Source organism: Lytechinus variegatus, chromosome 8, assembly GCF_018143015.1.
Source record: "Lytechinus variegatus isolate NC3 chromosome 8, Lvar_3.0, whole genome shotgun sequence".
Lineage (NCBI taxonomy): Eukaryota > Metazoa > Echinodermata > Echinoidea > Temnopleuroida > Toxopneustidae > Lytechinus > Lytechinus variegatus.
Window position 1 is genome coordinate 22,580,335 of NC_054747.1, and position 27,433 is coordinate 22,607,767.

Sequence of the window (27,433 nt, forward strand, 5' to 3'; positions counted from 1 at the left end):
AGGGGGGGGGGGTGCAAAGTGGTAGAAGAGGAATAGATGTGTAGGGATGATAACAAGGTGGAGGGGATGGAGGAGATAGGAAGCAGAAAGGTGGAGGCATAGCAGAAAGTGGTGAAATTGAAATGGGATGAACAGGGAAGAGAGAAACAAAGATAGAGGGATGGATAGAATATTGGGAGAGGGTTGGTGGGGCTTGGAGAGGAGAAGGGATGGAGATGTGCGGCCATTAATCTTGGGTGATAGCAAGGTATGACATAGCTCCGGCTACAGCTGCTCCTAGCAAACCCACGGCAGCAGCACCTGGGAACAAGAGACAGAAAGAGGATTGGATGTAATCAGATTATCCGCTTGATGATTGGAGATTCATAGGTCTGGGGCCCGTTGTAGAAAGAGTTGCAATCATCGCAATTCTAGAAATCATGCGCAACTTGATTTTCAACCAATCAACAGCGCACATTTGGGACCTGCGATTGTTTGACTTGCGTTTAAACGCATCTCTTTCTGCAACGGATCCTTGGGCCCCGTCTTATAGTGTTACGGCTGATCCGATCAGCCATGACTATGGACGGCCAGCAACGTCAACATCTATTATGCATGTTTGTTTGAAATATTTTCTAACTATGATGTATATTCATGCATTTATTGTTTTCTTGAAAACTCAAGTGCTGTGCTTCTCTTTGTTTACAAAGGACATTGTGCAAATTTCCTGTAGAAAAAATTATGACATCACTGGATTTCCATAGAGATACAATTGATTGGATCAATCGTATCTCTTTGTACGATGGGGCCCAGATTATTCGCTGATGATTGGAGATTCATAAGTCTGGGTCCCGTCTTACAAAGAGTTACAATTGATCCAATCAGCCACAACTATGGACGGCAAGCAACATCAACATCTTAAATGTATGTTTGTTCAAAATATGTATATTCCGAAATTCATTGTTTTTTTTTTAATTTTAGTGTGTTCGCCTTTGTTTACAAAGGACATTTTGCAAATTTCCTGTAGAAAAAATTATGACACCGATGGATTTCCAGAGTTACGTTTGACTGGATCAATCGTAACTTTATGTAAGACGAGGCCCTGAACTCTTAAAACTGGGCTGAATTTCTAAAACCGGTGCCACCTGGAGCAGTATGTATTTTAAAAAATGTGATTTTTAGTCACAATTAAATCTGTGCAAACCAATCCTGGGGCCCGTTTCACAAAGGACTTGCAACTGTTGTAACTTCGCCATTATGCCTACTACTATGGGAACCTTGATTCTGATTGGCTGCTGAGCCCCGTTACCATGGTACATGTAGTTGCCATTATAACAAAGTTTGCAAGTCCTTCATGAAATGGGCCCCTGGTTCAAATAAATCAAACATAAAACTATGAGAGACAGACAAGGAGAATTGTGGAAGACAAAGCAAAGGAGACTCACCCATATATTGTAATGATTTGCTTGATCTAGTTGATACATTCAGTTCACCTTCCTCTTCATCGACACCATTGTCAGTTGGCTTCAGTAGACTCTCATCTGTGGAAGGTTAGAGGGAGCCATACAATAGAGTAAAAATATAAGGCATTATTATGGGGTTCCGTCTTACAAAGAGTTGCAATAAATCCGATCAACCACAAATATGGTTAGCTAGCAACATTACATGCAAACTTGTTCATAACATTTTCTAGATGTGATGTAACATAATGTCAACGTCTAAAATGCAAATCTGTTCAAACTACTTTCTAGATATGATGTATATTCATAATTCATCATTATCTTAACAATTTAGTGTGATTCTCTTAATTTACAAAGGAGATTGTGCAAATTTCCTGTAGAAAAAATATTATGGTATGGATGGATTTCCATACAGTTGAAATTGATAGCATCAAGAGGGACCCATGTAATTTAATTTGTTTCGACTATTCAGTTAACTGATAATTACTCCATACATGTCTATTCACCAATATAGAGCAACAGTTCATCATTGGATTGGCAGATACCAAAAATAATCAATAGTGACATAAAACAACAGGACAAAAATATAATTATTTGAAGTAGGCATGACCCGGCAACCTTGAGTGCACAAACTAAAGTCCTCAACTAATAAAATATGGCCGGGTTTCTAACCCATTAAGCAGTGTAATCTTGGAATTGAATGATAACATACTTATTCACCACACAATACATTCATACTGTAATAATGTTACTATGTACAAAACAATCTTCCCTCTCAAAACACTCTCTGTTCAATGGCAGTGATCCCCCCCTAGGACAGGCAATTCCTAGCTTTACCTGGTAATGCCTCAGTGTCAAGGTCCAGGTCTTCCTCGCTAACCTCTACATCCAGGAGTTCTGCCATTCTCTCTGCTATCTCCCCTGCCTGCTCTTCAGCAAAGGCATAGTCGGACACCAGGATGGGGCTGGTACGGAGTCTAGCATAGATGCGCCTGGGTGTAGCTATGACGGTGGGTGGAGCTGATAGCATGGGAGATAGAAACGACATATTGAACGTCAGAAGGTGATCTTTGGAAAGGAACCTTGTCTAAGGTCTGTTTGTCTTTTTTGCAGTATTTTTGTTGGCTGTTAAGGTGTTTCATTTCTCACCCACTGTGTGAGGCCTGCCAACCCAAGACCAACAATAAGTCACCACAAATGAGTTTTAAGAATTGTATTGAGCTTAAAAAAGCTAAAATTAATTGTTAAACTGATAAAACTGCTTGCATATGATGTCACAAAGCAAATAATTGAAATTCTGATTAATTTGTTTATTCTTTAATGGTCTAAGGTAGCTTGTCAAAAGTCCATGCACCGTTCTTCATCGTTCTTCCCGCATCCGGGTTTTCGCTTCGGCTTTCCCGCCCAACGTTCCCTTCTCTTCAAAGGAACGGTTGCCATCAAAGGCCCTTTGATGCCACCGTTCTTTTGTTCGTCTTTCCTGCACGTCTTAATTTCTGTCGAAAGGCCGAAGAATCTATTCTAAATAGCTCCCTCTACGACCAAAACAAATGTGTGCCTTCATCATGTTCATATTGACTGTTGGATCGAGATTTCGCGTCACTGTTCTGAACTGTGGTTCGCATCTATAATGGAAGTTCTGGTGCATTCATAAAGCCACGGTAGCTTAATCAAAAATCACGCACATGTCATAAATCGTTACTGATCTTACGAATTTGCTGCAATAAACATGAAAACCTCTTTTTTTGCAATTGGAAGAGAGTCAATTCATGATGTTTTAGGTGGGAAAATAAGATTCCACATATTTTCGTTTCGTAGGCCCAAGCCATTCGTAGAATTCACGTCGACTTAGAATATTAATTATTACTCGCATCTCAAACAAGTGTCGAGAGCCCCCCCCCCCACAAAAAAAAACCGAAGGAAATAGAATGATAAAATAAATATGACCGGAACAGCTTGAAACTATTAGGCATAGATAGATCAAAGATTTACAAAGATTTATTAGAAACTGTTTTAAATAGTTTCTTAAAATTTTTGACGGGCAACAATTTCCCCAGGATAACATATTGTCTCTTAATTTTCTTTATCTCCATGTTGTAAAGAAGCGGGACCAAAAGAGATTGTGAAAAGAGGAAAAAGAAAACTAAGAAGTCAAAGGGAGAGGAAAGGAAGGGGAAATAGAGAGAAATAAGAAAATAATATTGGGATGGAAAAAGAGGAAGGGTGAGAAAAAAATGGAGGAAATACAGTTGAAAGAGTGGGAAAAAACTCGGAAATTTGAGAGGGGTTCTCCAGATAAGCGATTCCACAATGTCCGATTGTTTTAAAAACGACTGTCATCGATTAATATTAATTTTTTTTTTCGTTGTTTGACCAAATGCGTGCGCATCCCGATTGCTGCTTCTGCATCGAAATCAATATTCATGAGAAAGCAGAGTTGTGTTCTCGCAGAATTCGTGATCAGGTGGGGGGGGGGGGGTTAAAAACATTTTCCCCAAAATTCATGACTTGCGTCTTCGGAATGAGAGTACGCATGCGCGTGGACTGGATATTTACGAAATTGTGGTCGTCTATTTGAATATTGTATGCCATGAATGAATCAGCATCCTCAAATTTCCGGTACCTTTCTACCCCCCCCCCCATTATGAGAGGCACAATTAAAATTTGTAATGCAAAATGCAGCCAAAACAGAAGAGTGCCCCCCCCCCCCTTGAAAGCGAACCTAATTTTTCCCCCTGTCATGGATCCGCCCCGACCTTTAGACATTATGTTGCATAGACCCAATTATTGGTTGGATTTACATTTACATAGGGCCCGCCCCTCCCCCCTATTGGCGGAGCAAAAAAAAGGGGAAAGAAAGAAAGAAAAAGAGAGGAGAAAAAGAAGGGGAAACATAAGAGGAAGGCGAGTGAATAAGATGAGGCGAAGACTTAGAAAATAACTTTAATAATCATTACGCTACTGAGACAACCAATTCAAAGAAATAAACAAATATCAACCTTGGGCGGCCGATCGGGGAAAATATGGGTGAAAAATGAAATCACCCTCCCCCTATTGGCGGAGGCTGGATCCACCCCTGATTTAGATTTACATTTTATTCACACTATCGATCCCCTCTCGGGGCATGAGTGTACAACATAAAAACATATAACAGACTAAAGTATAACTTCATTTAATTGGTTTAACGTATTAAACGTAATGTTCGGAATTAAAGATAAATACCAATTGTGGTAACGATCAGAAAATTAGTTCGATCAGAATGCAATGAATTTTACCAACGAAGTGTTTGTTTGTATAAATGAAAAATATTTGCCAAATAGCCCTGTGAAAGAAAATCGTAAAAGTGCTGAGAAATGAGCGATATAAGCACAGAATTCCATCAAATGTCAGGTATTTTTGAGGCAATATTATAACACACTGTACCACGTATGCTTTAAAAAAAAAAAAAAACAAGTACACACCTAGTTACAAATAATGCGTGAAGCATTTCCATTTATTTGAATGCAGGATAAAAGAGCACAGGTGTCGTAGCCGGGGATCGAACCCCGGACTTTCCATGTATAGCCAGGCGTCTTAGACCACTCGGCCACGGCACCCTCACATGTTTTAGCGATCATCAGAATTATCGTTATTGAGCGGCGATTTCATTATTCTACAAAGATAAGTGCAGGCGCGAATCCAGGAGGGGGCCGAGCCGGCCCCGGCCCCCCTATTTTTTGACAACCTGCAGAAAAAAGCGTTTCTTGATAGAAACTACGAAAAGCAGGAAGAAAAGTAAGAAAGAGCTATTATACCCATGATGTGTAATTTACAGCCTCGTAACGGCCGGCCCGACCCCGAAAGGAAACAAAAAGATGAGGGGAAGAATTGGAAAACAGACTTTATATAAAAAAATTTCGCTCGCGCATCGCGCTCGCATTAACTGTGTAATGAATCCCATTCAAGAGGATTAAATGGCACTTTATATATCCAGTTCTGAAATCAATTTGCACACAATATTTTAGCTCACGCATCAAGCTTTCATTTTTTTTGTTTGATTTACACAAATTGTTATATCAAAATTTTCATCTCGCGCTGCGCGCTCGCATTGTTTTATTTGTGAGTAACCTATCCTCTTTGGAAATTCTTTCCAAAATTTGTCAAAATGCTCCTGTATCATGTCAGTTTATCAAAAAATTAAGCTCGTGCTTCGCGCTTGCATTTAATTGTTTGAGACATGCAAACAAGCTTGTTCTTTAATTTTGAATAAAAACGCACTTAGACCGTCCAGTTTTCAGGTCGGAATATCACTCATTATTTAATTGGTGATACTTGTATCCTCTTCACTAATCACTAAAAACAGTCCTAATTGAGTCCCTTAATTTTCACGTTTCGGCTCGCGCTTCGCGCTCGCATTGTTTAGTTGGATACTTTGTTCATTATTATAAAAACTGCTCAGAATCTTCGAATTTTTTTGCACGCGCTTCGCGCTCGCATTTTATATTATGACCACATGAGATACCTTATCTTGTTTATAACAATAAAAACTAACATTTACTTAAAACTTCAGTCTTCAGTTAGGACTACCCCCTGAAAAACCAACAAAAAATAGAATTATGGCGGCCAATCGAGAAAAATTTTGCTGAAAATATTTATCGGCCCCCCTATTGGCGAAAGCTGGATCCGCCCCTGAAGTGCACATTAATGTACTAGATCTAGATTTATGATAAATATTTCGTATCGAAATCGTCATGTAATCATATTTAAAATTGCTCCTGATATCTTGTGCTGTTCATGGTCTATAACCTCCCATAGTTATCGATATCGTCATCACCGCTGTTACTATCGCAATCATCTTCATTTCTCTATTATAAGTATTATCTTCGTTAACATTTCTATTATTTCATTATAATTTCATCTTCATGAATCGATGGGGTGGGAGGAGGAGGAGAAGACTGAGAATTACCAAGGAGAAGCAGACGTACATGTAGAATGGGGGAGCAGTAAAAAGGGATGATAATAATAATGAGAGATGAGGAAGGATACGGAGAGGAAAAACAAAGATAGAGAAAAAAAGGAGATGCAAGAAGAAAAAGAAGAAGAACGAAGGAAAAGCAGTAGGAGACGTATAAGAAGAGCAGGTGGGCAGAAGAACAAGAAGAGAGGAGACGTAGAAAAGGGGGAGGAGGGAAAAGAAAGAAGCAGCAGAAAAGAATGAGGTGGAGAAAAAAGAATAATGAAAGACGACTAAGGATATGAAGAAGAAATAAAGATAAAGAAAAGGAGAAGGAGTAAGAAGAGTAGATGAAGAAGGGGGCGAAGGATGAGAACAAGAAGAATAATAAGGTGGAAAAGAAGAATAACGACGGAGAAACAGAAGAAATAGAAGAGGGGGGGGGGGTGAGTTTGTTCTAAAGTAAAATCAATGTGAGTAGAATTAAATTAATGTTTTTATCTATATTGCAGTGATTACATCATTACAATACTAGGATGCCATGTTCAATAATTTAAGCTTCAAAATTCTGTACTTCACGGGTGAAGATATGGGGCCGTAAGCTGCAGGGAGATATGTAGAGTGATATATTAGCATTAGATCATTACTCTAAAATAGATGGAACGTGATTATTTATTTATAACTAATATTAGTTAGTACACTTACTGGCCTAAAAGCCAAAGCAAATAGGGCCATGATATAAACTTCTCCATCAAGAGAATTGAACATTATTGACCTTTCAGGATTGCTTGGCATTGATACTCATCGAACTGTTCTTAGTCATTGCCCAGGCCTATGATCATGAAAGAGCAAGATCACTCACCCGTATAGTAGAGAATCATTGACAATAGCATGCTCAGCGGGTTCGCCACAGAAAACAATGAGAGAGCTAGACGCTCACAGTCTTTAATTCCCCATATCCGCTGTCGTGATTATTGTCGTAATTTCAATAGATAAACCTACTTCAAAAGACCGTTGGCCCGCCCGATGGGGAATCTTTTGTAATAATGTAGTGTATTAAAGTACGTGTATGCAGTAACTACCATCCCGACTTCTGTTGTGCTATTTAAAAGATTTCTTTCACCATCATCGAGGAGCGATTAGCGTGTAAAATCGCATAAATTATCTCACAGAACGGATATAATGTTCATGATTACCAACATCACCATAATCATTACTATTATCTTTCATATTTTTTAATGATATAAACTATAAAATTGATACTGGAGAACGATTGGAAATAGATAATGAATGAATGATGATGATGATAACAGTGATGATGATGGTGATAATTAGAACTTTGAAGTGATATTAATGGACATGATAATACGAATAACATGAATAATAATATCAGTGATAATGTAAACATTAACAAGCGAAGATGATTGGTATATTTGAGGCAATTAACCATGTATAACTTGAGACGCGTTTTTCCTTTATCATGTTTGTTATAAAAGGGTTTTCATATCATGATCCTGAAAGACATAGATTATATTTAGATTAAAAAGAAAGAGAATGGATAGCAATCTAATTATGGGAAAGATTTTGCGGGATGTCAAGTCCCGGGGGGGGGGGGCACTTACATTGACGAGTGGATACCATGCGCGACCAAAAAAACACGTAAAAAGGATGTCTTTTTCACGATAGGGCACGTTACGTACGTAACGTGATAAGGGTGTCAAAAACACAAAAATAATGAAAAAAAAGGTATCTATTTTGCTAGGAAAATTACGTGTTTAGGGTCGAATTTGCGGGGATGATAAAACAAAGATAGAATGTTTTATAAAGGATGTCTTTTTTGCCCCAACACTTCGTGTTTAGGGTCCGATTTGCGCGAGGTGTAGAAGGTGGGGTCGTACTAAACCAAATAAGGTAAAGCCGACGACCGAAGGACCCGTAACAATAAAACATTCCTTTACTTGTTATTTAGGGGTTCATTTCAGGGAACATTTGCCAAGAGGATCGTTTTGTTTCCAATACTTGTTAAGGGTAGGGTTTCACACGCCAGTACTTGTTAAGGGGTACATTTTCAGAATATGGAAATTACGTGTTTAGGGTGCTTTTCGAGACCCCATGGTCGCGCATGGTATCCACTCGTGAATGGAAGTGCCCCCCGGGTGTCAAGTCCGATGCAGTATAAAACTTGATTGCATATCGCGGTCGATGCGATTCTTATATCAACGATATCATCCCCAAGAGTCTATCAAGTTATGAGTTTATGTGCATTTTTAGCAAAATTGACATTTGTAATACGAGATTATTCTAATTTTAGAGTGCTGTAACATCCGAATTGCATGGCATTCCTGCTACGTACGTTTTGAATTCATCGGACATTTCGATTTCTGGATGCATGTTATATCAGTTAAAGCGGTGTACGTCTGAATCATATTGATTGTCATTTGTATTAACTTTATGATAACGTTGATATACAAAAACAGAATTCATCAGGTTCTTTATCATTACACCAATGGTATGAACTTATGCACATATAGGCCTACGTCTTTTGCTTGATAGAACACTGATACCCCCCCCCCCTCCATTAGAGCGAGAACAATATTGTGCTCTTTCATTAATATTGATTTCGATAAGGAGATCGGGAAGCGCACGCCATTAATAGGAATTTACATTATTTGTATACCACTTACAAGTGAAGCACAAAACATGTATCTAAACGCTACGGAACAAATAGAAAGAGAGAATGAATTTCACCAAAAATTAAAGTAGTTGCACAGTTCACAGTAGGCTGTAAACGATAGGGGGCTTCACATGCGGCGGGAAAGGCTATTTACCCCCCCCCCCCATAAAAAAAATTGAATTTCTCTCTTGAATCTGCTTGTTTAGTACTTTCTGTTAGATTGTTCCTGAGTTGGATCTAGTGGGGGGGGGCAAGGGGCCCGCCCCTCCCTCTATTGGCGGAGCAAAAAAAAAAACGGTGAAAGAAAGAAAAAAAGGAAAAGAGAGGAGAAAAAACATAGGAGGAGGACAACGATTGAATAAATAAGATGAGGGAAAAACAATTTTAAAAAATTCTTTCATGTCATTATATAAAATTTTCGCTCATGCTTCGCGCTCGCATTGCCTTTTAGGTGATTTACACATATGGAACTTAAAATATCAAATTTTTAAGTCAATATACATAACATATTTTAACTCGGAAATCGAACTTTCATTTTTAAAAAGTGTTCTGAAAAAAAATTATTGTCTGAATATTAAAATTTTCTGCTCCCGCTGCGCGCTCACAAAATTTGATTTGTCAGGTACCTATTATTTTCCTGTATTCCATTTTAGTTATCAAAATATCCCTATTCATGTCAGATTGTGAAAACATATTAGCTAGCGCTGCACGCTCGCATTTTGATTGGTGAGTTATGAAAATTTCAATATTAATTATATTACAAACTAATTAAAATCTCCATTTTATGACAGTTTATCAACAATTTTCGGCTGGCGATTTGCGCGCACATTGATTTTTGAAAATATATCAACTCATGCATCTTATTCATAATTATAGAAGTGCTATAATATTGACAGATTTCGCGCTCTGATTAGACTTATTAGATTAATAAATTGATTTAATGATAAATTGTCCCTTTTTCAGAATGGAATATCAAAAAGTTTCATCTCGCGATTTGATAAGAAGAGAAATAGGAAGACAGTCATAATTTTCATATGATGGAATATTGTTCTTAGAATTTTCCGGCCCTATGTCAAAACTCAAAGTAATAATAATGAATCATATATGTTCCTTTTTAAATGTGATCCATATCCACTCACAATTCTCCTACAAATCTCAAATTTTCCGCTTGCGCTTCGCGCTCGCATCGATTACTTAGTTATGTATGTACCTTTTTCATGATTACAAAAATTGCTTAGAACTTCCATTCTTCAGGTAGAAAAGTAAATATTTTCAGCTCACGCTTCGCGCTCGCATTATCTAATTGTTGAAATATGTAACGTTTTAATTTACGGATAATTACAAGCAGCCGTTAACAGATTCCTTTTTTATCAGAACGATCAATGCGTACTAAATTCATTCATCTCGTTTAGGATCAGAAGCATTGCCAGAATGCTATTTTAGGACAAAATACATGAAATAAAAAAATTAAAAAAAGCGGGCGCTTCGCGCTCGCACTATTTAGATTAGGCTTGTGAGATTATTTTACATTTATTTTTACATTTGATTTAAAGAATAAAGCTTAAAAGTGACAATATTTGGTTTACATATTATAAAGCGCCTTCTGATATTCCAATTTTACCTTAAACGTAAGTATTTTATTTTCAAACGAAGTCTATGAAAAAGGTGCAGTTAGGCTTTCATTTTGATGCCAAATAGTCTCATAATTGGGATTAGTTGCAAACACGGTTTTTGAATAGAAGGCACATCGGGGAACATCAAAGTAACAAGACAGTCACCAGCGCTGACAAAGTGATAATCTCCCCTTGACATACCCCTATATACCAATCAAGAGGTCATCTTTCTATTGAAATCCGCCACCACTCAGACCACCTCTATATTCTCAAGAATATAGGGTAATCTCCGCAATCAAGAATGGGGTAATTTAAATCTACCTTGACAATGGGGTAAGCCGTTAAATACAGCTTGCAATGCACTGGCCCATGTCATTTTCAACGTCCGGCTTTCGGGGAATTACAATTAGCATCAAATGGGTAGTTCTCTTGTTCTCGTTTTGTCCCCATACTAGAACCTTGATTTTGTTTCTTTTCGAAATGTGCATTTTGATATGGTTTCCAATATATTTCTCAACATTTCGACATTTAATGTAGTTTAATGCTTGCCTTTATAAAGAGCAATATTACATAAAACCTGCTTGGCGAAGCAGATTATAACACAACGTTCGAATGATATTTTATCAACACATTTTTAATTAAGCATGTAAATTCCCTCTTTATAGGCATGATAGGTCTACTCTTAATGTAAACATTCGAGTTATATTTATTGCCTACCATCTCTCTGTGCATTTTAATCCCGGGGGGGGGGGCACTGACATTGACGAGTGGATACCATGCGCGACCAAAAAAACACGTAAAAAGGATGTCTTTTTCACGATAGGGCACTTTACGTAACGTGATAAGGGTGTCAAAAACACAAAAATAATGAAAAAAGGGTATCTATTTCGCAAGGAAAATTACGTGTTTAGGGTCGAATTTGCCGGGATGACAAAACAAACATAGAATGTTTTATAAAGGATGTCTTTTTTGCCCCAACACTTCGTGTTTAGGGTCCGATTTGCGCGAGGTGTAGATCGAAGGTGGGGTCGTTCTAAACCGAATAAGGTCAAGCCGACGACCGAAGGACCCGTAACAATAAAACATTCCTTTTCTTGTTTAGGGGTTCATTTCAGGGAACATTTGCCAAGAGTATCGTTTTGTTTCCAATACTTGTAAAGGGTAGGGTTTCAAACGCCAATACTTGTTAAGGGGTGCATTTTCAGAAAATGGAAATTACGTGTTTAGGGTGCTTTTCGAGACCCCATGGTCGCGCATGGTATCCACTCGTGAATGGAAGTGGCCCCCCCCCCCCCGAGATTTTAATAACCAAATAATTTTGAAAAGGGGTGTTTACCAGGCTAAAGTGAAGGTCCTCATTTGGGTATGAACGACATATTCTCATTAAAATACATGTTGTGAGTTTCAAAGGGGGCACACTTGTGTAAAATGGCATATTTACATTAACAAAATTGATAATGGCTCTCAAAGGGGGGGGGGTCGGCACACGGGCCGGATCCCCCCCTGGATTCACTACATAACTGTAGTATATAGACCCCCGTATAGACCCACTACTTCTTTTAGTAGAGGTCACAAAATAGACCACAATACTTTTGAGAGCCCAACTATTGTTCAAAATAAATACGGCGCTTATTGGATTGTATTGTGTTACTCCGGCAGGATCCGCACCAGCATGCACTCCATCCTTGTTGATCTAGTATGCTAAATACCTCGGTCACATTTGTTCTAAGGCAAGTCGAAAACAGTCATTTTAACAGTTTTTGTACCAGCTAAATATAGGAAATTTGAATAAAATGAATAAAACGGCTGTTTTCGACTCGCTGTATGGCCGCCGTAAAGCAAATATGACCGAGGTATTACCATTTCCTGTACGTTAATTTATTTTTGGTGCGCATTTGAATATGCAAGCTATACAGAATGCAGCTATACAATTAAGAGGTGAGGTACAAAGTTGGAAGGGAAACTAGGCCAAAGAGGCTTTCGTGTTACGTCGGTAAATTATGTTTACCTTAGACACTGGGAATCTAATTTGCAATAATTTGACAGACACACATTGCAGATTAATTCAGATATTTGATAGGAAGAATAAATCAACGGCAATATACACGTATTGTTCAAGTCAAACGTGAAGGTTAAAAGAAAATAGGTATAGAAAAGTTTTAGAAAAATTCAAAGGAAGAAATGAAGTTGGATAAAAAAAAAGAAGGAACCATCAGTATTAAGTTGACAAAATTGAATATTGTATGTAGAACAGGAAAATTGAAAGAAATATTTATGTCCCCTCCCCCGAGCGGACTGGTTTGAAGGGGTGGGGTCACCATGCATAAAATTATGGTACTTGTGGAGGCCTCAGCCCCAGATCCCCTTCGGTTCTGTGGCTCCTGGATGGTAATCAAGAACACTAGGTCACAGAGCACTCTAGATCACAGGGGAAATTTATATAAGAGAATAAAGACGGATCACAGGTAAAAAGATATAGTATAGAATTTCCTGTCCAGTGTCATGTTGGAGTCACTTCAATGTGTTAAGTTTCATTTTAATTCACGCGATATTTTTCATCGGTCATTCAAAGTTTAGAATGGGATTAATAGAAGACGCTTAATTCCTTTATAAACACTCAACTCTATTCATGGTCAAGACTACCTCAACTTTGATAATTTCAATATTTATTTTTAAGTGCTTTTGATTTCGTTCGAAGGTAAAGATTTTTGTAATGGTCTTAAAAAGTAACGAAAGTACTTTTTGTTCTGAATTTCGGGTAATAATGAAATTCAAGAATTGTGCATTTAAGCTACAATTACCGATATGACAGCTTGAGCATCCAATTTATTTTTTAAAGTTCAAATTAATGATATTTTATTCGTTTGTTTTGCACGGCATCTGTATTATGTGCGAATATATAAGTTTCTAGAATTCCAATGTTTAAACAAATGCAGTGGCGTACCTCGGATTTTCCACAATGGGGGGGGGGGCAAAATCGCCTTAAAAGAGTCCTCAACAGGATATAAAGGACATTTCACAGCTAAAACAAATTGACAAGCAAAAAAAAGGTCTTCAACTTCTCGTCGGGGGGGGGGGGGGGGGGCAGGGATAGGTCCGTTGCATGGGTTGTGACTCGTCAGGGGGAGGGGGGGGGAGTCTGCCCCCTGTAGGTACGCTAGTGAACATATATGTAAGAGGGCTAAATTAAACATAGGCCTATATTAAGCTCAAATTTGAATTTCAAACGCCGCCCTTAGTTTTCAACCCTTTTTCCAGAAAATAAAACGGTTGCATTTTATGTATTTATTGTTATTTTTTGTCACGGTAGCGTTTCAATGTATATCTTTAAATGCCATCATTTTTGGACCAAGGTATGATTTATATTGTATCTTTTGCGTGGGTTTTTGCATTTCGTTTACAAAGATGTTAAGGACAATTCCATATTTTTCCTCTTCACCCGACAATGCTGACTGTGTGGGCTCAGTGTGATGAAAAAAAATCTTACCCTCGCCTGAACACTTACTTTCAGAAATTCAATATGTTAACGGTATGTTCTTCAAAATAAAACAACATGCTCGTGCTATTAAGGGCTAAAGCTTAATTGTTCTATTAAAGAAATGAAATCTAAATCTATTTGAAATTTGTCATATACTGAAACCCGAAACGAAAAATTCTCCCAAAAAATGTGAAAGCGTAACTTTTGAAAATATATATTCCACTGGACTACGCACACCGATACAAGGACACAACAATATTCAGATCAGTGAATAGAGATCGGGCGTTTAACAGTTTGCCTAAAATGCCGATATCGTGGACATAGAGGGCGCTCATGCAGAAACATCTTATCGGAGAGACAACCGGGTGGTGTCAAAAGAAAAGATCAAAGCGCACGCTTCCGTTTTCGCTGCAAAAGGGAACGGTGGCGTCTTGAATGGCAAGAGCACTGACCCGTAGGAAAGAAAAATGGACAATGGAACGTTGAGCGGGATCGCCGTGGAATATAAAGGTAAAGACGCACGCACACCTTTGACAAGCCGCCTAAAACCCTCAGCAAATTTTTTTGATTATTTTTTCTACTTTATTTACAAATAACTTGTCAAGGGTGAAATTCCCCTTTAACTGGGATTATGTATTGTATTACAAGTATAACATACCGATCTGTGTTTCTTTGAGTTCCTCATCGCCGCTGCTCTGCCGAAGGTCACTAGCTAAGAGGTCAAACCTAGCGTGGACTGTACGCAGGAGATCTTCTTTGACTGCCTGCAATACATGGAATACAGGCTTATGGATGAAAGATCTAATAATTCAGAACTACATTATCAGGGAAATAGCTATAGAAATATTATCGATGCAGAAGAAGACAGACATGAGGATGTCAGGGACTTTGTTTTAGACACGAGAGCAATTTTTCTTCCTTCCCTTTTGTCCTTTAATTTTTTTCTTATTCTTTCTTTGTTACTTGATTTTTTTACTCCTTGCGTCATGGCTTGGATTTGAATCCACGACAATCTGCTTCAAAGTCTGAAGACTTATCCACTGTGCCACAATGCTCCACATTATCCCTAATGCTGGTTCCTATTTTTCACATACATCTATGGGAAACACTTAAATAGAGGTGCATAACTTATAGGCCCGAATTCACAAAGGTGGTTTTCAAAACCATCGATTGAACCCTTGGTTTAGGCAGATTTCCTGCACGAATTACGCTTATTTACGGCGTATATAAAAAAAAGTCAAATGCTGATGCGTGCCTTTGTAACAGTGCACCAAATTAATGCCTGCTGCCATGATTATCAACGCTATTTTATTCATGAGTTCACTCTCCACACAGTGGACACAGAAGAATAAAATAGCATACTTAACCATGTAAATAAGCGTAATTTAATAAAGGAAATTGGCATAAGCCATGGGTTGAAACGATGGTTTTAAAACACCATCTTTTTGAATTTGGGCCTTAGAGACACATACATACCTGTATAGCCTCGTCAACGGTTGCCTTTGGATCCACAAATGCCCTTGAGGACATCGTTCCTGTGATGTATATATTGGCTTGAACAGTTCCCCGCTCCACATCTTTCGACTTACTGCTCAAATCATTCTAATCAAGGAACAGAATAAAAACACAACTAAGCTGTGATATATAACATCCAAAGTAATCATAAATTTAACCCATTGGAGACTAAATGATTTCCCTATAACATGTTTTCCATAATCTCCTTCCCGCATTATATATACACGCTCAGTCTCAAACGGGTTAAATTAGAGGGTAATCCAGCTTTGGGGTTAAAGCAGATACGAACCAACAGCGCCATCTCAAGTCCTCAACTACTCATACCTGGCCAGTTTCCTGACCCATAATGTTAGTGTAGTCTAGAAATATAGACCCACTTGAATGATACCATGCTAATTAACTACTCAATACTTATACTGCAATAATATGTTACCAAGTAGCAAAGCAATTACTTTTCCTCTCAAAATATTTTAGTTTCTCTATACAAATACAATTATAGGTCAATTTATTGTCTGTAGTATTATCTGAAAAAAAATATCTGAAAACGTACATTTTAAGGGTATGCATAACACACAGTCAATGAGAGACCACACACACTCCCTTTAAAATGCTGTGTTGGAATGGAGAAAAATAAATAAGAAATGGTGAAAGTTCGAAAGAAATCAGACAAACAATAAGAAAGTTATGGCTGTTTTAAACTGAGATCCCTAAGATTATGTAGATTTCAAATTGGCAACTGGGTAAGTAAATTATGACAAGGGGCAAGGACAACTTTTCCATGGGCCATGTACTTAATTATTAGGGATTTGTAGTTATCTCCTTAGTACATATTCCCTGAGGCAGTAATCTAAAAATAGCCCAAGTAGTACATTGTGTTATGTCCTTATGAAAGAAAAATGTAATTTGAAGTAAAACTTTTAAATAAAATGACATTTTAGCCATCATATGTATTGGAGTACATGGAAGGGTAGTCCTTGCCTTACATCACTATGACATCACATAAGCAGCCAATTTGAAGTCTCCATGTGTGTAGTGATTACCAATATTTACAACATTTAAAAAGTAATAACTTTCTTATTGTTTGTCTGATATTGCTCAAACTTCACATACCAACTTGTCTGATTTTTCTTTTTTCCTCTAGAAACAAGTTTAATTTGGGGTGGAATCGAATTAGTTGACTGAACTGAATCTTATTAATCAACACTTGAAACCAAAATAAAGTCATGCATCAATAACAAACAGTTACTTGACTCAGCCCCCACCCCCCATGAGCAATCCAATAAGCAGTTAATGGTACTTGTTTATGTTATTACCTTATCCGTAACAAGTTCCACCGTGTGTGTGCTGCCTTCGTTTGAGCCTGTACTCGCTTTCTTACCGGACTTCTTCTACAATGGAAGATATGACAAACAATATAAGTTTAAGATATCCTATATTTCATACAAATTTCTTACAATTTCATATGAAATTATAATCGAAAGCGTCGACTGAATTATTCCATCAAAAACATATATCTAGAAATTCATTCTCGTATCGTTGTACATCTGACATTTATCCTTAACCTTGTTCTTTTCAATGCTTCAAGAAATTCTACTGACCATATCTCTTAACCTGATAAATTAATTTGTCTCTCTTGATGCCAATTAAGGTATGAGAGGGTAGTGACTAGGTTTGTTATCGAAAACGTCTTTATCGCTAGTCCTGTCGATAATTGCTTGTTTTTTGCCACTTAGCGATATTCATAACCTCTCTTTCGTGTTGTCAATAATACTATTATGTAGGGACACAGTGACTTTTCACGATTTCACGTAATTCGCGGAAACGGCCCTTTGACAGTGGCTTTTCAAACAAAAAATTAGATTCAGAGGACTCGGAAATGCACGTAAGTTTGAATTATTTTCCCCCAGAATAGGAGTGTTAATGGAACTATTAGGCATCCAATTCATCTATTTTCATGACCTTCTCATTTTTCTTTCCTTTTTTCCCCTCTCTTGTGTAATTATTATTTTTCATTTACATGAAGTAACCTAAAAATTTATTTTTTTCCCCTCCACCAGAAGTGCCACCCTTAACATAACATAATAATCAGGGTTCCCAGCTTTTCAAGAAAACAAAATTCGCCGATTTTTCCCTGATGAAGTTTAAAAATTCCCTGATAATTATTCAAAACCATTCCCAGTTTCGCTATTATTTTGCATGTTTCTGAAGTTGTTGCTCTGAATTACATATAAAAAAAAACACAAACACCACCTTAACCATTCATTCAATGGATGTTGTTTTGATATGTAACAAAATATAACAAAGTCTGACTGACTACCTGACTACCATGCTTTTAACTTTTGGGCCAATCAAAATTCCCTGATTTTTCTCTGACTGGAAAAACATTTTTAAAAATTCCCTGATTTACCTTATGGGGTGGGAACCCTGATTATGAGACCAGTGATATTTGTTTTGGGGTAAAGGTCCTTTTAATAGCATTCTTACTTTCATCTGCTGGTTTTCAAGAAGTTCTGATCCGGACCTTAGCTGTCCATCCACTAAAGCTATTGCATCTTCTATCATTCTTGTGACTGGTGACAGACGTGCCTGTATAGAAAAAAAAGCATTGAAATAAATATGTGGGCATAAGGGCATGACATCAATCATTGTAGAAAATTTTTCCTACGATTGATTGCATTGTCTACAATCAAATGCTTAATTAATCATAAAAATAAAGCGTACAATTAATTGCCAACATTTGTGTTACGGGACCCAGAAGTAAAAATGACCCTGGCTTCGTTGCATAAAAATACCGACTGAGCTTAATAATAAAGAGTGTTTGTTTCCATGTGCAATTATAATATAGAGACAACAACACTGCAATGTTCGGTGAGCCCAGAGAAACAAACTTTATTTAATGTAATATTTTATCACTTGAATTCAAAATTAAATATCGAAAACCTGGCAGAACTTGAACATTTTTAAATGTGTTCATTTTCTGTTGGGGTTTGCTAACTTTTGAGCACCAATCTCTATACAGTGCGTATCAAAAAAAGTTTACACTTTGAAAAAGCACTGGGAATTAAAAAATATGCAACATGTGGGTAATTTTTTTCACATATAATCTTGGGTTTGGGTCTCATCTTTCCAATGAAAGTAAAAGTTTTGACAGAATGTTACACTTGAGTGAGCACTGTCCATTTTTGTAAAGCTCGCAGAAATCTGTTTGCGCAGAAATGCTTATTTTCACGCTGTGTCAAGGGGAAAGGGCGAAATCAAACCTACCTTGCGAAACATTTCTCATACACTTTCCTTGCACTTTTAGTCAATTGAAATAAAATGGATACATTAAAGCATTTTGGAATAATTTTGCCACCCAAATTGAAATTTCAACACTTTGTAGGCACAACCACTACCTTTTTTGTGCCAGCTGGATCTGAGGACATAACTGAATCTGAACAAAAGTTTATATCAGACTTTTCCGGCATTGTTTATCATTTAAAATGGGTTTACATTTCATTTTTCATTTAATCTTGTTTCTCCACACTTTTCCCAAGCTTGACAATGATTAACCTAATGGAAATCAAGCCTAATCCGTTTCATGTAAATCACAGCTCAGTGTAAAGCAAACATCGTCACGATGGCATCGGTGTGTGGGGGAGTGGGGTGGGGCGCAATGCACTCTTCAAAGTGTTTTGGGCAAGGCAACAAGTGAAAAAGGTAAAAGATATCTTTAAATCAATTTTACTAGATAAATTCCACGTGTTCTTCATGATTAAGATCTACTTCTATTCGCATAACTATTTCAAAGTTCTGCGCAAATCATTTTTCACTAACGTTTCAAAAGTAAGTGGTGCTCACTCAAGCGGAAATATTTTTCGACAGTTATGTCGTCATTTGCTTAAATGGATATGTACCAATGTTAAAATGTGGAAAAATCTTCAGGATATTGCAAATGTATAATTTTACAGGATTTTTTCTAAGTGTAAACTTTTTTTTGATACGCACTGTATATACATGGATACTTACTGTGAGTTGCTTACTGTACTGGCTACAGTCTGGCACAGTTGATGGGAGATAAACCCCTATATCTAGTCTCAGACAACTCTCAAGGATGGACCACTTGTGAGGGTTTGTCTGGTACTTGAGATCCGCCGGCCTAGCTGTGCACTGAAAATAAACAACAACAGCCAAAAATAATTATCATAATTATTATTACTATTACTACTTTTATTATTATTGTGGAAGAGCCGTGGTGTAGTGGTTCTGACTCTCGCCTCATAAACAGAGGGTCGTATTTTCGAATCCCACCGCGGTTTAGCGTCCTTTGGCAAGGCGTTTATCCACACTTTGCCACTCTCGACCCAGGTGCTAAATAGGGTACCCGGTAGGATGCGAAAGATATTGTATGTTTGATTTTGCCAGCACCATAATGAGGCTGCGATGAATGCAAGGAATGCTCCCCAGGGAGTGAAAATTGTGCACTTTTCGTGCCGGATTGAAATGAATCCAATGACCGGGGCAATAATATGCTGTAAAGCGCTTTGAGCCATTCTGGGAAAAGCGCTCTATAAAAATTGGCTATTATTATTATTATTATATTATTATCATCATGAAAGTGTGGGGGGCTGACCAGGCAAAAAACCATAATAAGATAGCGATATTTACGTTTTTGTGCACTGCAAATAAAACAACAACAAATAAAATTAATCAACTATTAGTGATAGAACCAGTACTTCAGTCGAAAGAAATATTTTCTTTTAGTTTCAAGGGGCTACGTTACTTTTCACCACTTACTTAGGGGGGAGGGGTGGCTGACCATCCAAAATATCAACCAGATGGTGATATCTACGTTTTTGTGCACGTTTTTTTTAAAGAGTACAAGGACTTTCATTCACAATACAGAAATGTGTGCACCGCATTGTACATGCAAATGTGTATACACTCACAAACACACAAACAACTTTTCTTGGCAATAAGAGTTTCTGGCATAGTCCATGCAAAACCCCTCTTAAAGTTGCGACCCCAAATTAATGTCGCAAAGGTGGGATGATATCTGCGGTGTGTAAAGAGTTAAGAGAAATAATTTATACTTACCTTATGGTCTAAGACATTGATTGTTTTACACGTTGTTCTGAATGGGTAAGCTAAGGAATAATAAATGAAAATAATAGTGGTGTTCTGCTGAACTATATTCTGTAACATGTCTATTCACCAATATAGAGCAAGGGTTCATTAATAAAATGGCACGCATAAAAAATAACTATTCCAGTGACATGATACACTATGAATGGCAATAATATAAGTCCTCGACTAATAAAATATGTATAGACAGGTTCGTAATCCATAATGCAATATTATAAGTAGTGGAATCTCAAGTCTTGGATACGATTGGATCCAACTGGCGACATCATTGGCACTGGTATTCATTCTTTCTTTGCTCTCACTGGTCCTGGAGCATACACCGGAGGTCTGGTTCCCACTATCTCAGCTGTGGAAAACTTTCTGCATTCCTAGAATGCTGCACGGCTCATCTATCCACAAGTTCACTAAATCTATGCTTGCAAAGTTAGAACAGGCTCAATCTCATCTGTTTAAGCAAGTTCTAGGGGTCCCAAAGACTGCTGCCGACAAGATCGTCTACCTCCTCACTGACCTCCTTCCAGTCTCATCACAAAATTGACTTTAGGAAACTGCTGCTTCTAGGTCAACTCATCAACCTCGATCACAGCCGCTTCGAGTTTTAGAACATTCCTAGAAGCCCTCAATTTAGGCTCTCTTACGATAAGTCTTGCAGGAGATAGCAAAGAAGTAAGTTCTTCCTGATCTTCAGTCTTCTTTCAAATCCCCCCGAATACTCATCTTGGACGAGATTGGTCACTTACAAAGTGAACCTGCTGACCCACACTTCAAGGAATCCTTTCCAAGCCATCTCTTATGTACTGGCAATATTGTATACCTCCTTCTGCTAAATTCCTGTACCCGAAAAGTGTACCCTCTCCTGTCTTACGAAGAGCATTTGTGGTGAGAGCTCAACTCCTCACAGCCACCTACTTAACTCAGTGTCGTCTTTTCACGCTGAATAAATCATCCAGTCGCACTTGCCCTCTATGCAAATCTGCAGACGAGACTGTGGAACATTTTGCTTGGCAGTGTCCCAACCTAGACCATCTCCATAAAGACCTTATTGGCAAAGTCAAAGACTGCCTTGTGGACTTCCAAATACGTGTTAATCTATATGTCAATGCCAACCCACAGGATTTTACTCAGGATACCCTTATACCATTTCACTCGTCTGCCTCATGAAATACACCATAGTCTACTTCTATTATCTCTCTTTGTTTCTCCACAAAATTGACGCATTACATTCTGATATGGTTCAAACCTCCTAAGCCAGAATGACAGTACATATGGAACAAATCCGTTCTCCTTGGACCCTAGGAATCTCCAAATAGTGGAGGGATCAGCTAAGACAGGGAGAGCGGTGAGGTGGTGGCGCAGAATACATTGAAATATATTATCGATATCAAAAAAATTGACAAGCTCAAATGAGGATAAGTGAGGTATATTCCTATTTTTCAAATTATTTTCATAATGCATGGAAGGAGTCAAAATAATGATTTTACACACTTTTTCAGCACGAGTACGTTTACAATCATGAAATTAAATGCATTTCTAATCATATTTTCTTACCAGTTCTATACCGTACTTGTCTTTTGAGCTTACTTGTGTACACCTATAATGAAATCAAGCGCTGTCATTGCTTGATTACTGCCGAGTACAACGTCGTCATCGAAGGGGTTTTGGAGCTGCACGAAGTCTCCCGGTAACATTTTCTTGATGAGGATGGTTAAGGCTGACAGTGGGGATCTGCCACCAGTCTGCCTCAGTTTTTAAAATAGCTTTGTACATGCTGTATTCAGAATAATATATTTTGGGTTATTATGTATTTTGGGTTTATTGTGTATATGCTGCAGATGTTTAAAAGTTTTTATGATACTGAGCATGCTCAGTGCAGTCTCAAATAAGAGTGTCGCTAAGGCGAGCAAATAATATGCCCGTCTGTAACGAGGAAAATGGAGTTATTGGTCAAGCAAGTGGAAGGTGGCATCTTCACCTTTGACCTTCTGACCTCAATAGAATTGCTAGTATCATACACACCAAGTTATACAAGCATACGTTATGTTATTAACTTAAGTTATTGTATTTACAAGGACTTCATTAGGGTAAGATGAAAACGTGTCATTGTGACATACACACCAAGTTATACGAGCCTATGTTATTTCATTAACTTAAGTTATTGCATTTACAAGGACTTCATTAGGGTAAGATGAAAACGTGTCATTGTGACCTGACCTTTTGACCTCAAAATCAATAGGCTTCCTGGGATCCATGCTAGTATCATACACACCAAATTATATGAGCTTAGAATAAGTTAAACTAAAGTTAGCGCTTTTACAAGGACTTCAGACGAGTAAGATGAAAACATGTCAGTGTGACCTTGGCCTTTGATTTTTTGACCTAAAAATCAATAAGCCTCCTGGGATCCATGCTAGTATCATACAAAAAAAATTATATGAGCCTAGGTTCAGTCAAACAACATTATCGCGTTTACAAGGAAAAGTTAACAGACGGACGGACAGACACCAATCGTGATACCATATGTCCAGTCTACGACGGGTGTATAAAAGGGGAAATCCCTAGATTTGATTGAAAACCCTATAGGTTGACATTTTAATTACCATGAATATGGAATACATGTACATTTAAGTACTATGAAACCCAGTATTAATCAGCAGCTGCCCAGGTAGAGTTGTCTAAAATTCTGGATTAGACTAGGGTTATTACCATGCCTTAAGTCTATCTTTGACTAGAAATATTAATTATTATCAATCAGTTTTATCAAGGATACTTGCTAGTTGTGATACAGATATGAAGCACGCTCCATTCCATACTACTATCCCATCTTGAATCGAATTGCAGCATGGATAAAAATAGTCTGACATTTTAATTACCGTCAATATAGACAAAGTACTATAAAATCCAGTATTCCATAGTAGTGTGTGGTCTAAAATTCTAGATCAGACTAGAGTTATTGTCTTGCCTTACGTTTAGCTTTGAATAGAAATATCATCATTGATATTACCATCATCTACATGTATCAGTTTTATCAAGGATACTTCCTGGTTGTACTACATATATGAAGCACACTCCATTCCATACTACTATCCCGTCTTGAGTCCAAGCCAAGTAGAAGTCTCTTGTTAAGAAGCTTGTAGATTGCGAAGAGTGCCTGGCGAGCCTTGGTTGCCATGGGCGTGGCCTGGTTTGGGGTGCAGACGTAGAACACGCCTATCACTCCAACACCACCTGGTAACATACATGTCACCTAAGAAATATGTAATTAAAAAAAAAAATAATAACATCTTGCAAAGCAATGCAAACAAAAGTTTCAAGTCTGTAAATCAAATTACAGAAGATACATGTTGGGCACAATGTAATTTCAAACCCCAAACTCTAAATCATACAGATACCTGGGGGGGGGGCGTTTCATGAAAGGACTTGTCGGACGTTTTATCCGAAAAGTCCCATTTTATCCGACAGTTACCATAGTAACAGTACCTCTCAGCCAATCAACATCAGAGAAAGATGTCAGATCTGACAACTTGTCGGATGAAAATGTTGATGAAACACTCCCCTGAACAAAAGTAAATTAGAACTTCCAAATCAATGAAAATCAAAATATTATTTAGTCTATCAAAAGCTTTGGTAAATTTAGTAATGTGAACACAAGATATTACAATATTTGAAAAACTTAGAAGGCCTAGTCATTTAATGCAATTTTAGCCATCAGAATTTTAATACTCAAAGACATTTTCCAACCATTATCATGATAACTTAGGATTGAACTTTACATAAAAAACAAGAAAAAAAATCCGACAAAAATATGCCGATATCTTATTTTGATCAGGCACTAAATCAAATTCAATTTTGATGTAAATTGTTTAAATTAACAAAACAAGTGGAATGCCTATGGCAGTCTCGCCTGCATTGCGTGATTCAATGTACAACATCAGTGCTAACTTTGAAAACTATGGTTAATTATTCACAAAAATACCATTAATTGATAATAGAATACTAAGTTCATTGGCCCTAAATGACCTTTGACCTCGATTATTTTACCCAAAACTCGTGCAAAATGATCAGTGATACAAGACTACCCTTAGGTCTAAGTTTCAAGAACGAGATACATACTGTAACATTCAAAGCTATGATGATAATATTTAAAAAAAAGATTCTCTGGCCCCAACATCGCCAAAATTCTCTGGCCCCAACATGGGCAAAATTCACTGACCGTGATCATTTTTTTTTCTTCTGAATATTCTTCATTTTACCGATCTTCATACCTGTCTGGCATGTTCAGCAACCCACTGTTCACATAAGTTTTCTGGCGACTGCTGATTTTCGCTGCTCTCATTGTCTCCTTCCTCACAAGGTGTTGGGATCAGGTGTAGGGCAGCATCCTTCTGTGATGAGCACTACGGTAATGGAAAGAGTGAGAATCATAAACTTATTTGGTTACATGATGATGATTGATGGTTATGACGAAGGGACGAAGATGATGATTTTGATGACGATGATGTTGATGATGAAGAAGATGATGAGGTAGATGATGTTGATAATGATGATGATGTTGATGATGAAGATGGGATAGTGATGATGAAGATAATGATGAAGACGATGATGATGAAGATGATGATGTTGATGAAGATAATGATGTTCATGATTATTATGATGAAGATGTTGATGATGATATGGATGATGTTGATGATGACGGGGGTGACCATGATGATGATGAAAATGATGAAGATGATGATGAAGATAATGATGTTGATGATGATTATGATAAAGATGTTGATGATGTTATTAAGATACTCCCATTTTCTCCTTCCTCACACAATGTTGGGAACAGGTGAAGGGTAGCATCATTCTGTGATGAGCACTTTAATGAAAGAGCAAGAATCAAACTTATTTGGCAACAAGCATAATTATGGTAAGGAATGGAAATGATGATGATGAATATGATGATGTTGATGATGATGAAGATGATGTTGTTGTGGATGTGCGTCTTGTAACTTGGCGGAAAATGATGATGATGACAATGTTGATGTAGATGATGATAAAGATGTTGTTGTCGATGTGCGTCTTGTAACTTAGTGAAAGACAAAAGAGAACAAGATGGCGACGTAAACATCGCAGAAAGTCTTCCCCAACTTTTCAAGATATTTTTGTTTTTTAATAACTTCTTTGACTTCAAAATGGAAAAAATGGAATCAATATCGTATATATCTAAATGTCAGAAATAAAGTTGTATCCCATTTTTACATGATTTAGGTCTAGATCTAGTTTTAGGAAAGTAGAAATCTTGGGGGCAAACATTTCAATTTCTCATGGTACGGGGGTACACAAACATAAATGGTACGCAATCCCTAGCTCCATGGAGAGTAAGCACAATTAAGATTTTTACTCCTAGGAGCCTCCTGCCTGGCCAAGGACCACCATTTTTTTGTTCAATCTGAAAATGACTGCTTTAGGAAGTTTAGGTTTTTTTTCCAAGAAAATCATATACTTATTTAATTTGTTTTAGATATTTGGTACACTCACTCATAAAAATACAAGGAAAATGATCAACTTAAAGATTTTGTGAAATAATTAAGAGGAAATTTACGTTCAGTCTCAACTCAATCGTTAGGTGCGCAGACTTGAGGACCACCATCATAGAACTAACACAATTTACAACGTATGGGACTATACTTTCTTTTCAAATCTACAATAATGGTTCATTGTCATGTTTGTGTCGAACTAACATCGTGTTTTTTCTTACCTTCCCAACAATTAGGCCAAATACAAAGCTCGTATTTTCTATTAACTTCCAAACTGATTGTTCTATCTCACTTTCAGCAACAATTGTCTTTCCCATCTTGGCTATTTCGTGATCACAGCTGCGATGGGTGAAAAACAAAAAGTCTACCCCCCTCTAGAGTTCTGCGCTGAATAATCACGGATTTATTCAACTCGCGATCACTGATCTCTCCCTTAGCTGGATGGGAACAATAACGCTGATTGGCCTATTCCGTGTTGAAGCACCGGAAGTTGGTACCTCCGCACGCCGAGTTCCCCCAAAAGAGCCAAAATCGAAGTAGAGTCTGGTTCACGACAATAGTATCAATCTTAATTATACTTACCAGATCAACTCTTATAACAGCACTTTTCAATGTGAATTTGTGCCTAATACAAAGTTTAAGATGTCTTCCTGTGCCACGTATAATTGCACTTATCGTGACGACCGTGAAAACAGAGAAAAGGGGATTACTTTTCACAGATAAGACAAGCTGGTGAACTGCATAGGTGTAGACTTTATGTAGTCCCATGTGCTCAAAATACATGTGTGGTAATTCTAAATTACCAGAGCAAGTTTCCAAAACTTTAAAACTCCAGGGGGGGGGGTAATCGATGTTGTGATTTCTCTGGAAGCGTGATGAATTTAAACCATGATTCAAATAAATATTCAGTTTATTAATATTCACAAATTATCAGTCATGTTTGGACAGAAGAATATCACGAGACACGAAAATACTGACCGTGTATAGCCTGTATTCTGAAATTTGACTTAAGTAATAACTGAAAATCTGCCGTTTCGGAGGAGTTAAAAAAAAAAAATGCGAAGCATAGATCCTGACCGAAATAGACTGATTTTTTGGACAAGGACGGGATCTACAAGGTATTCTGAAAATTATTTTA

The 27,433-nt window shown here is 37.5% G+C and overlaps 1 protein-coding gene across 1 annotated transcript; it reads right to left on the reverse strand.

The window, feature by feature from the left end:
- LOC121420171 (protein odr-4 homolog) lies at positions 1 to 26,658 on the reverse strand. The gene is made up of 12 exons (XM_041614718.1): positions 26,517 to 26,658; positions 25,039 to 25,170; positions 23,812 to 24,020; positions 20,729 to 20,765; positions 19,661 to 19,801; positions 18,137 to 18,238; positions 16,966 to 17,040; positions 15,614 to 15,739; positions 14,796 to 14,901; positions 2,277 to 2,459; positions 1,425 to 1,520; positions 1 to 300 (listed from the first exon to the last, which is right to left on the reverse strand). Exons 1-12 carry the CDS (start codon positions 26,610 to 26,612, stop codon positions 227 to 229), a joined length of 1,377 nt encoding a protein of 458 aa, XP_041470652.1. The 5' UTR covers positions 26,613 to 26,658; the 3' UTR covers positions 1 to 226.
- Between the last annotated feature and the right edge of the window lie 775 nt (positions 26,659 to 27,433).